This window comes from Sciurus carolinensis, chromosome X, assembly GCF_902686445.1.
Source record: "Sciurus carolinensis chromosome X, mSciCar1.2, whole genome shotgun sequence".
NCBI classification, from domain to species: domain Eukaryota; kingdom Metazoa; phylum Chordata; class Mammalia; order Rodentia; family Sciuridae; genus Sciurus; species Sciurus carolinensis.
In genome coordinates this window covers 59,444,577-59,457,112 of record NC_062232.1, presented here as the reverse complement: position 1 = coordinate 59,457,112, position 12,536 = coordinate 59,444,577, and the positions used below count along the sequence as shown (strand labels likewise).

Here is a 12,536-nt window from a genome sequence, read left to right as displayed (position 1 = left end):
AAAACAGGGTGAGAAGGTCTTCCTAAGCATAAATCAAAACAAATAATAAAAGATCTTAAAATTTTAAATACATGAAATTTAATTCTTTTATGCCAAAAAACCACCATGTAAGCAAATTGCAAAAACATGCATGCAAGGAATTTTTTTCCAGATTAAGGAAAATATGTTGGAATTAGATCTCAGTAATGATTACACAAGTCTGTGAATATATTAAAACTTGATGAATTTGATACTTTACTTATTTTTTTTTATTTTTTGGTACCCAGGAACTGAACCCAGGGGTGCTTAACCTCTGAGCCACATTCCCAGCCCTTTTTATATTTTAGAGAAAGGGTCTTGCTAAATCGCTTAGGGTCTCAATAAATTGCTGAGGCTGATTTGACCTCATGATCCTCCTGCCTCAGCCTCCTGAGCTGCTGGGATTACAGGTCTGTGCCACTACATCTGGCCAACTTGATTCTTTAAAAGAATGAATTTTAAGGTATGTAAATTATATCTCAAGTAAAATAAATATATAAATGTGTGTGTACATCAGACAATTGACAAAATAAGCTATCCAATAAATGCATAAAGAGTTATTCAAACTCACAATTTTTAAAATGTAAATTAAGATACATTATTTTCCTCCTACTAGGATGGTAAAATGTGACTATTACTAAGGGGCTTAAAACAAACAAAACTAGAAACAACCTAAATTTTCAATAATAGGCATTAGTTAAATAAACTCTAGTGCCATCTACACTGTAACAGATAATTGTCATACTTTTGGTTACACAACATCCAAAGACACATCCCATGTTAAGGAAACATATCCCTGTGAGAATCTTGGCAATGAGCAGTAGGATTTTGGTTCCCATTACTGAAGCCAAAGCATATGTGTTGTGCTGAAAGGGGAGAAGAGAGGAGATATTTCTTCTTCCTGTACCCTTGAAGCCAAGATGTTCTTACGTGATTCTAGACTAGGTGCCAGAGCAGGGAGTATATGTGTTTTGTCCAGTGGCAGCTGGTGAGACAAGTAACAAGTATCCTTTCCACAGTGCTCTCAGCTCTACTTCTATTCTCACTTAGAGAGGGATTTTTTTTTTAATGTTAGGCTGTAGAAGCAGTGACACCATCAGCATTAGCTTGTTTAGTTTGCTTGTCTAACCAGGATCCCAAGGAGCAAGCGTCCTGGTGTACATGTAAGAAAGTAGCTTTTGGCACATAATACTAACTTTTTATAATTTTTAGTATGTAAAAAAGAAAGCTATTCTCTTTTAAGATTATTTGTGTCTGGACTTTTCAGCCTAGACCTGTTCTTACTATTTCCTTAACTTGGTGAGGTTTTGGGGAACAGAAAGGAGGCATTTAGGGACATGGTGTCTTGCTGTCCCCCTTTGTTTTAAGGATTATACACTCCATCCCCATGTGCCTAGGTGTCCTTACAATTTTATTGTGCCCATCTTCCACAGTGTCCCTTAGGTGGCACATCAGGATGTCCATTGTAACCAAATCCCATAACAGCAATACAAAGAGCAGCAAAATGTAGTAAGCCTTGCTATAAAACCAAGTGGATAATACAACCTATCACCAGATATTATGAAGAGATTGTAATCAAGTAGAAAAAGAACTGATATCAAGTTTACCTATAGTCATAATATGGGTTTGCAACTTAAGTAGAGCCGAAAACACATTAAGATGATCATCAGAGATATATATACACAACACTTTTCTTTAATGAGTGCATAGGTACCTCCCTGTAGTGTAGTTAGCATAGCTAGCACCATTTTGCCCTGAAGTACTACCTTTTACATTTGAGTAGTTTTTTAAAATTAAGTTCTGGCTCTGTGAGTATTATTTAAAGTAGCAGCATTGTGTTTAAAGTCTTAACGTGCAACTCAAGGTCAATTGTGTTGTTTGAGGAGAAAGTACAGCAAGTAGGTAAAGCCACCAGGTAGCTTGTGTCACTCTATGCCATCTTTTATAAGGTCCCAATTAGTAAGGACTATAGACAAAGTGGGAATTATGCCATTGGTATATACAATCATTTTCAAGTACCTTAGCAAATCCAGTCATGAGGAACGTACAGCCACCCAAGGGTGCCACATGTCTATAACCACCCCCAAAGGGAGGGATATACTGTTACACATGTTGTTTGACTTTGTCCTTCTTAGTCACACAGTGGTTAAATTACACTGATTGCCAGGGGTCCAAAACATACTCACAGAGAGTTGGGAGGTGTTACTGCCTTTGTTTTTCATACAAAGGGGAACTTTTAATTTTTACCCATGTTGCAGTTAGCCACCCCAAGCCATCAAACACAATATATCTTAGCAAAGGCTTAGCCATAGTCATTTGTTTTCACACACCAAATGTAAGACATGATACTTGGTATCCTTAAAAGCAAATACACTCATGTTTAAGTTCATAGAGCAGCTGTGTAAGAGCTATGAGTTTTGCTCCAGTTTAACATTTGCTTTCATTGTACCAAGGTGGCTAGTTGTAGGTGCCCCAGGAGACCAGTGGAGGATGACAGAGGAGGCTCACTGCATTCCTAGCAATTTGTTTTATTTTGTACTTCTGTAATAATTATTTGTCCATTTTGTAAACAGGTTAGCTCGAAGGATGAAATGTAACAGGTGTTAATATAGATCAATCTCTATTACTTAACAATATATAAGTAACCTGATCATCCTGAATGATAATAATACTGGCCAGTATAACATCCCCAGGACTATAATACCATAATTTATGTCCCAATGGTACCGAAGGTTTGACAAAAAAAGCATAACAACAGTAGAGTTGTTGCAGACCATAATGAAATTACACACTTTTTTCTTAAAGATTAAAAGTTCTGGGTTAGTAATCTTTTTAAATATCTATGTCCTGTTTTAGTCTCTTTGCCCATGGACCTAGGAACCCACATCATTGAGAACCATTTGCTATTCCCATCCCAATAGACTCTACGGGTTCCCTGTGGCAGGTCCTGTGGCAGCAGCAACAGCAAATTATCCCTGTGTTTCCATTTATGGAGTGCAAGTGTCCTTTTTAAGCATCATCATTTGAATCTAGACCATGTCAGGTTCTTTTGTCAACATCAGGCAGGTATTGGGGCATGTATTTTAGTCATGATTATTGGAAGTCCTGAAGGCCATCCATAATCACTTGGTTCACACTACCAAGTATTCAGCCTCCATGTTTGGTTGTTTTCTTAGTGGGGTATTTATTTGTGAAATAAATCCTGCTACAGCTGGATTGCAAGGCAAGTGGAAATGTCAACATATGTCCAAATTTTTAGCCCATTCTTGCACCCTGTGGCCATTATGTGGGTTCCCTTGATACTGCCTATGTCTGCAGGGGAGCCACACATGGTACCAGGCAATTGAAGGCCATGTATGGTTGTCCATTGACCTTCTGAACGGATGTACCTATAGCAGTCCAGTGTACCTGTGTGCACATAATTTCCCTTCTGATAAGGGAAAGAGTCTGATAAAGACAACCTGCCACTATTTTATAGGCTGCCTCCCTCAAGCTATCCATCCCATCACATGAGGTAGTGCCATGGCCACTTCATGGAGCAGGTAGAGAGAGTCACATACACATACCATGTCCAAGTATCTTGGTGGGAGCTCCCCCTTCTTTGTTGTAGGTCAAAGAGACTTTTTTTCTCTTGTGGACTGTCTTTTGGTTATAGCCAAACAGCTACACATTTAGCTGGAACATCTTCCAACCACCTAATGTCACTTAGATTGTCTGCTTTTTGATTGCCTGACAGAGAAGCATGACTGTGTTGCCATATAACACTCAGTCACATGACAGTTGTTTTCAAATGTCTTCTCATTTTTTTTGTATCCTTTCATATCTGTGACCAAGATCCTAAGGGAATTCATTTATCATACTGCTGTTACCACAGAAAACACTCAAACCCATCAGGGCAGTGAAAAACATCTAATGTATAGGGCTGTTTTTTAAGATTAAAATGCTCAAGTCTTATAATCACTCTACAACATTTTTTGCTTGAGAAAAGGTCTCAAGTTTTCAAATTCCAAGTCACACTATGCCTTTCTTTTATTAAATCATACAACAGTTTTAAAATTTGTGGTATTTATAGAATGAGGGGATGCCTACATTTCAACACTCCCAAAAAGTTCTGTGATCTTTTTGGAGTAGGGAAAACAGCAGTGCCCAACCAGATAACCCCCAAGTACTTGGCAGGCAGACCATATATTTGCAATTTGGAGGAGTTGACTGCCCATTCTCTCTATTGGAGATGTGCCAACGTTGTTTGAATTGCCTCCTCTAGGTGGGAAAAAGACTCAGAAGTTAACATCATATGTCAATATAAGTAAACATCAATTCTATGTCAGGTTTTGTCCACCATGCCATGACATATGGTTGGGAATGTGTAAATGCCCTTGGGAAGAACAATGAAAGTTCATTGTTGTCCTTTCCACATGAAAGCACATTGCTCCTGGCTTTCCTTATTGGATCCCTTGTGTTTCCTTTGTCCTCTCTTTCTTCCATCTTTTTATCCATACCGCATGTCCCTTGCTTTATAATCTTTTTAGTTTCCCACATATCAGCTACAGCCTGTGCTGCTTGAGAAACAGAAAAGCCCAAAACGAGGTTCAGGATTGTTACCAGAGCTTTATAATATTGCCTCAAAGCCATATGGAGAATGGTCCTTCATTTTTGCTGTGAATGTTTCAATATCAGGACCAAAATGTTTGCTGCATAAACAACCTGATTTAGCCCTAACTCTTAGGAGGTCTTGAAGTTCTTTCATGGATTGCCATCTCTGAGGTGCCACAGATATCAGACCAAACATTTTTATAGGTAGCTATAAACCAGGACAATAAAGAGATGACATGGTTCTCATTAACTGCCAAATATAAATGTTGCAGCAGAGTGTGGTAACTCAGGCAATTTTACTCATCTCACTTCCTGATAGGAATATGCCTTTAGCACCAGTGTCCCAAAGCTGCAGTAACCATCCTGATACATTTTTCCTGACTTTCTGTCTAAACTCATTCCTCAGTTTTACCAATTAGCAGCAGTATAATCTCTTGTGAAGGTCTTACGCATGTGCTGGTGAGAGAGGGCAGATCCTCAACATCCATTCCCACCACTGTGGCTGATCTGTCTTTATCTTTTGAGTTATGACTGGTCTGGCCCCTAGCACTAGCACCTCGATCAGCTCATGCCAGCCCTCTTCCTCTTCTTCTGAGGTGCTGGGTTTACAGGAGTCCCATTTATGCTGGTTCCAGTCCTTTTACATAACCATATTCCTTACTCTAGTTTGTAGTAAACATTTACCTTTTAGTTTAGCAAAGCAGTCGGTTAGTTTCCAAATTTTTATCAGCATTCCTCAGACGAGCAAGTAATTTTTCAGTAGTCCCTGCTTGAGTTAAACATGCTTTATGCTCCCTCTTTAACTCTTCCTGCAACTGCTTAACAAAGGCTTGGGCCTGCAGCTCTGCCTCCCTTACTATGCACAATGCCAGGGGAAGGGGCCACACCACAGCTGCTATAATTGTGTCTACCTCTTTCTTTTTCTGTAGACCAGATTGCTTGTCCATGAGAAACAGTAGTTCCCCTAATCCTTGGGATGTCTTGGGGGCATCATCATACTTACATGGTAGCCCCCACGTATAATATCTCTCACCCCACCCTACACAGAGGTAGAAAGCCCTCCCGGGAGTCACCCCCTCAATATATTTGCCCTTCTGGACTGCCATAGTCAATCTGCTCAAGGGGGTTTCTTTGGCCACCTGCCTGACTTGCCAATTATCTTATTCATAACCCAGTTGTGCTAGGGCAGTGGGGTATGTTGCAGACAGGCCAAAGAAAGTGCCCAGAGACAGCATGGGAGATATGTAATTTATTGGGGAAAGCTTACAAAGATCAGTGACTGCTCCAAGAAGAGTTCAGTGGCGACAGGCTGATAGCACCTCTGTCCATCACAATGCTTTGTCAAGTATTGCCTCCTCTCCTTCACGATGTTTTGTCCAGCAGCAGCTGGCTAGACAAGTGACACGTATGCTTTCCACAGTGCCCTCAGTTCTGTGCCTGTCCCCACTCAGAGAGGGGTTTTATATGTTAGGCTGCAGAAGCTATGACATCATCAGCATTAGCTTACTTAGTTTGTCTGGCCAGCATCCCAAGGAGCACTGTCCTGGTATACATGCAAGAAAGCAGCTTCCTAAAGATAACATTAATTTGTCCTACAGTTCCCAGTGTTCATAAGAGAAAGTCATTATCCTTTAAGATAATATGTATCAGGACTTTCCAGCCAAGACATGCTCTCATTGTTCCCTTAATTTGGAGAAGTCTCTGGGAACAGAAAGGGGGCACTCAAGGACATGGTAGCTTACAGCATCCCTTTTACTTTAGGGATGATATACTAGAATAATCAGACACTTTTACCCAAGATCTTGAATCCTAAGGAAGTGACACAAATACACAGGGACAGATCAAAAGAATTCATGGGGGCTAGGATGTAGCTGAATGGCAAAGCATTTGTTTTAATCCCCAGTTCCACAAAAGAAAAGACCAAAAAAAAAAAAAAAAGGATTCATGGCACAGGAGGCAGCAGACATAAGATGCAGGCAGTGTCAATAGCAAAAGTCCTAAAAAAGCTAATGTCAGTGAAGAGGTCCTTACCAAACTGTTCCTAGAGTATATCTTTGGCCCACTTTAGCTTCAATGAATTCATAACCATTTTCCAAGCCTGGCTGACCACTGTTCCTGTTGACTCTATAAACAATAGCCTACCAATAAATTCCTTTTATGGTTAGCTGAGTCAGAACTGCTTTATGTTGTTTGCAAGCAAGAACCCAACCTAATACATGTATAATAATTACCATGTGGCCATTATAAACAATGATGTATATCTCCATTTTCAGACACAAAAAATGTTCAAGATAAATATAATAAGTAAGAAAAAAGCAAATTTTACTCTGCAAAATTTCTCTTAACCAACCTGCAGTGGGTTCACTGATGGTCTCCTGTTTATTACTAAAATATTCAGGTTCCCACTGCATGCTTGTTACTTGTGGCTGATACTTGAATGCACACTCCTTATTCCAACTAGAATTGTTGGCATATTGAGATACCACTGTTTGCCCTCATGCTGTTTGTGCCCATTGAACTGCTCATAATCATGCAACCTAATTAAGTATCATACAATCTGATCAAATAAAAGCATAAAAAAGAATTGCTCTTTCTATGAAAACAAAAGTGAATACTTTATGAACAGTTAATAAGGGTAAATAGTAGTAAAATTTCTGCTAAAATAGCTGTATGTGAAGCAACTTTAAGAGACTGGAATGGGCACAGTGGAGGCATCCCTGAAATCCCAGCTACTCAGGAGAGAGAGGCAGGAGAATCATAAGTTCAAGGTCAGCCTGGGAAACTTAGCAAACCCTTTTTCAGAACAAAACATAAAAAAGAACTGGGGATGTAGTTTAGTGGCAATGTGCCCCTGGGTTCAATCCCTAATACTGTGAAGAAGGATTGGGGGTAATCATGAAAAGCTCTGCTTTAAATAAAAGCAAACCAAAAACTGAAAATCTGGACTGAAACAATATAGGTATGGTTTATACAAGAAAGAAAAGGAGAAATGCTAAAGGAGCCACAAGCAAAGAAGTGACCTTTGCCCTACATATAAATACTAGAGAATGAAGAAAATGTTTTAGATTTTTAAAAAACGACTAGGCTATTTATTCATAATTTTTATGATTTTCTTCTTCAACCGACCAACCACTGAATGGTTAAGAGACTTTCTACCATGTTTCCATCTTCTGTGGGGGAAGGCTCTGTACTACATCAAAGAAAAAAGGAGAAGGAATATTTATTTGTCTTCAATTTTGTTCTACCATCATTGAATTTCCCATGTTTGTCCTATAAAACCATGAACTGAAACTGCCTACTATAAATGGAAAAATCCAATATATTGTGCTACTATTTTTTAAGTTGTTGCCATATAATACTCAGTAGAAGTCAGAGATGATTTTCCCCACACACGGGTTTATTTACCGAGAAAGGCAGACTCTTTAGCTTTTAAAAAAATGTGATAGGTGGCGCGGCACGCACAGCACGAGTGTCACGCCAGACAGCGAGTGTCACGCCAGACAGCGGCCCACGCGCCTACCGGTCGGCGTCAGCCCCGCCGCCGCCCGCAGCCGCCTCGTGCTCCCGCGCGCCAGGCCCGCGGCGGCCGCCTCCCGCGGTCCAGCATGTCCGCCTCGGCCTCCGCCGCGGACGGAGACGGAGCCCCCGCCCAGCCCGCGTCCGAGAAGGAGCCCGAGATGCCCGGCCCCAGAGCGGAGAGCGACCAGGAGGAGGAAGAGGAGGAGAAAGAAAAGAGTCTCATTGTGGAAGGCAAGAGGGAAAAGAAAAATGTAGAGAGGTTGACCATGCAAGTGTCTTCCTTACAGAGAGAACCATTTACAATCGCACAAGGAAAGGGGCAGAAACTTTGTGAAATTGAAAGGATACATTTCTTTCTGAGCAAGAAAAAAACAGATGAACTTAGAAATCTACACAAACTGCTTTACAACAGACCAGGCACTGTGTCCTCATTAAAGAAGAATGTGGGGCAGTTGAGTGGCTTTCCATTTGAAAAAGGGAGTATCCAATATAAAAAGAAGGAAGAAATGCTGAAAAAAATTAGAAATGCCATGTTAAAGAGCATCTGTGAGGTTCTTGATTTGGAGAGATCAGGTGTAAATAGTGAACTAGTGAAGAGGATCCTGAATTTCCTAATGCATCCATAGCCTTCTGGCAAACCATTGCCAAAATCTAAAAAAACCTCTAGCAAAGGCAGTAAAAAAGAACGAAATAGTTCTGGAATGGCAAGGAATGGAAAGCTAACAAAATGTCCTGAAATTCTATTGGATGAATCTAGTAGTGACGAAGATGAAAAGAAAAACAAGGAGGAGTCTTCAGATGATGAAGATAAAGAAAGTGAAGAGGAGCCACCAAAAAAGACCTCTAAAAAAGAAAAAGCGAAACAGAAAGCTACTTCTAAAAATAAAAAGTCTGTAAAAAGTGCAAATGTTAAGAAGGCAGATAGTAGTACCACCAAGAAGAATCAAAACAGTTCCAAACAAGAAAGTGAATCTGAGGATAGTTCAGATGATGAGCCTTTAATTAAAAAATTGAAGAAACCACCTACAGATGAAGAATTAAAAGAAACAGTAAAGAAATTATTGGCCAATGCTAACCTGGAGGAAGTCACAATGAAGCAGATTTGCAAAGAGGTATATGAAAATTACCCTGCTTATGATTTAACTGAGAGAAAAGACTTCATAAAAACAATTGTAAAAGAGCTAATTTCTTGAGATAGAGGACAGAGACAGATGACTCCTTTCCATAGATTTGAAGATCTGATTTATACCATTATACCAGCAAAGAGAATGTATTTCCTTTTCTAAATCCTTATTAAGCATTGTGTTGGTAGGACTTACTGCTGACCTTTTTATCTTGAGTGTTACATAAATCAGTTGGCCATTTTAAACTGCATTTCTATGCAGTTTTTAGTTAAAATCTTGCATGGCAGTAATTGTTCCTTGCTTTTGTAGCTGTATTTTGTACATTTTGGATTTCTTTATATAAGGTCATAGATTCCTGAATTGTTGTGGGTTTTAGTGCACTTAATATTAGAATGCTTAAGACATATTTTAATCAAGTAGAACAAAACTATTATAGCCAGCATTTATACATGCAGAGACTTGCAGTATTTACTATATATTTTGAATACACATCTCTTCTGTCAGTGTGAAAACTCAGTGGCAGTGTGCTTATCTTTAACAAGCTACAGCTGGCCAGGTGACTAAATTGGAACTTTTCTCCTGCATGTGTGTATATATGTCAAATTGTCAGCATGACAGAAATGAGATGTTATTTTTGTATTTTTAAAAACCAATTTGTTGTATATAAAGTTTTTTTATTTCTTTTGTGCAAAAAAAAGTGATAAAATACACATAACATAAAATTTAACATTTTAATGCCACCCCTTTGAAGTACTGAGGATGGAACCCATGGCTTTGCGAGTGTTCTACCAGTGTATTACACCCCGAAACCCATTTTTTGTTTTATTTTGAGACAAAGTCTCACTAAATTGTTCAAACTACCCTCAGACTTCACATTTTCCTGCCTTGGCCTCCAGAATAGCTGGAATTACAGATGTGCACCACCACCCCTGGCTCATTTTAACCCTTTTAAGTGTACAATTCAGTGGCATTAAGTATGTTCACACTGTTGTGCAATGATGAGCACTATCCATCGCCAAAATTTTTTCATAATCCCAAACTAAAACTCTTTACCAATAAACAGTAAGTCAGGGCTGGATATGTGGCTCAATGGTAGGGTGCCTAGCATTGCATTAGGTCCAGGGTTCAATTTCCAGCACTGTAAATAATAATAATGATAATAGTAATAATGATAATAATAATAATAACAATGGTTACTCTGTAGCCAGGCATGGTGGCTTATCATTATAATCAAAGAGACTCAGGAGACTATGCCAGGAGGATTGCAAGTTCAAGGCCAGTCTCAACAATTTAGTAAGTCCATAAGCCACTTAGTGAGATCCTGTCTCAAAATAAATATTAAAAAAGGGGGCTGGGGCTGGGTGCGGTGGCGCATGCCTTTAATCCCAGCAGCTTGGGAAGCTGAGATGGGAGGAAGTGAGTTCAAAGCCAGCTTCAGCAAAAGCAACGTGGTAAGCACCTCAGTGAGATTCTGTCTCTAAATAAAACAAAACATAGGGCTGGGGATGTGGCTCAGTGGTCGAGTGCTCCTGAGTTCAATCCCCAGTACCAAAAAAAGCAGGACAGAGCTGTGGTTGTGGCTTAGTGGTAGAGTACTTGCCTACTAGCATGTGAGAGGCACTGGGTTTGATCCTCAGCACCACATAAAAATAAACAAACAAATAAAAAAGTTAAAAAATGTTTGTTTATAAAGAAATTAAAGGGACTGGGGTTGCGGCTCAGTGGTAGAGCCTAGCATGGTACACCTAGCATGTGTGAGGCACTGGGTTCGATTCGCAGCACCGCATATAAATAAATAAATAAAAATAAAGGTCTATCAACATCTAAAAAAATTAAAAAGGGCTGGGAATGTGGCTTAGTTAACCTAGGGTAAGCATCCCTTGGTACAATCCCTGGAGCGCACACACGCGCGCGCGCACACACACACACGTAAATCCCCATTCCTCCTCCCTCTAGACCCTGGTAACTACTGTTCTACTTTATATCTCTACAATTTTAACTACTGCAGGTACTGCATATTAAGTAGAATCATGATATTTGTCCTTTTGTGGCTGGCTTCTTTCCCTTAGTGTAAAGTCTTGAGGTTCACCATGTGGTCACGTGTCAGAATTCCATTCCTTTTTAAAAATATTTTTAGTTGTCGATAAACACAATACCTTTGTCTTATTTATTTACTTGTATGTGGTGCTGAAGATTGAACCCAATGCTTCACACCTGCTAGGCAAGTGCGCTACCACTGAGCCACAACCCCAGCCCAATTCCATTCCTTTTTAAGGCTGATAATGTTCCATTGTATATACAGAGCATATTTTGCTTATCCTTTTATCTGTTGATGGACATTTGGGCTACTTTCACCTTTGGGCTCCTGTGAATAATGCTGCAGTGAACACTGGTGTACAAATATCTGTTCAAGTCCCTGCTTTAAATCATCTTGGGTATATACCCACAAGTAAAATTGTTGGATCATGTAGTAATTCTAAGTTTCATCTTTTCAGGAACCTGTGTACTATTTTCCACCAGGACTAGACACTTCACCAGTAATGCACAAGGGTTCCAGTTTCTCCACATCCTTACCAACACTTGATTATTTTCTGTTTAGTAATAGTCATCCTATTGGGTGTGAAGTGGTAACATCCTTCTTTTCTATATCTCAGATATTTCAATGAAGAATTGGAAAATCGAAACTAAATTATAAACTAAATATAAAGATATAACCCTTCATTATCAGTTATTTCATTTCTTGGCAATTTTGATTTTCTAACAAGAACTGGTTTTAATATATATTTTAAATGTGAAATATTGTTTTGAATTTTATGAATGATTCATTTATGGATGATTAGCTTAAATGAGCTTATGAATGGTTAGTGTAGTAATATGGAATGGGTTCAAAGAGATCAGGATAAGAAGATATAAGTGGTCATTAGTGGGTGGTTCTAGGCTCATTGAGTGCTTATTTTTTAGAGTGGATATTAAAAAATGAAATATTGTGAATTTCCTGTATACTAGTTCTTCAAAAACCTACCGTTCACATTTAAACACATTCCTCTAACTTTCTTCTAAAAGGAATAAGAATATACTAAAGGGGCAAAGACAATATTGTGCTTTTAGCACTGCAATTTCATAGCCAAGTAATAAAAAAGCAATACTAGTCACAAGTACTACAACAAAGTAGACTGACTAGTTATGATAATGGGGAAAATATCTAGAATCTATGAATATATTGTTCTATCATCCTAAATAACTAGTTTTTCTGTCTTTTAAAAAATAATACCAGTGGAACTG

At 39.0% G+C, this 12,536-nt stretch overlaps 2 protein-coding genes across 2 annotated transcripts in view; one reads left to right on the top strand and one right to left on the bottom strand.

Moving 5' to 3' along the window:
• Positions 1-12,536, bottom strand: part of Atp7a (ATPase copper transporting alpha) — a 143,648-nt gene that overhangs the window by 77,229 nt on the left and 53,883 nt on the right.
• Positions 8,108-9,543, top strand: LOC124971990 (protein DEK-like). Its single transcript, XM_047536052.1, is given in 1 exon segment — positions 8,108-9,543. A coding segment is annotated over 1 exon segment (1,107 nt). The 5' UTR covers positions 8,108-8,216; the 3' UTR covers positions 9,324-9,543.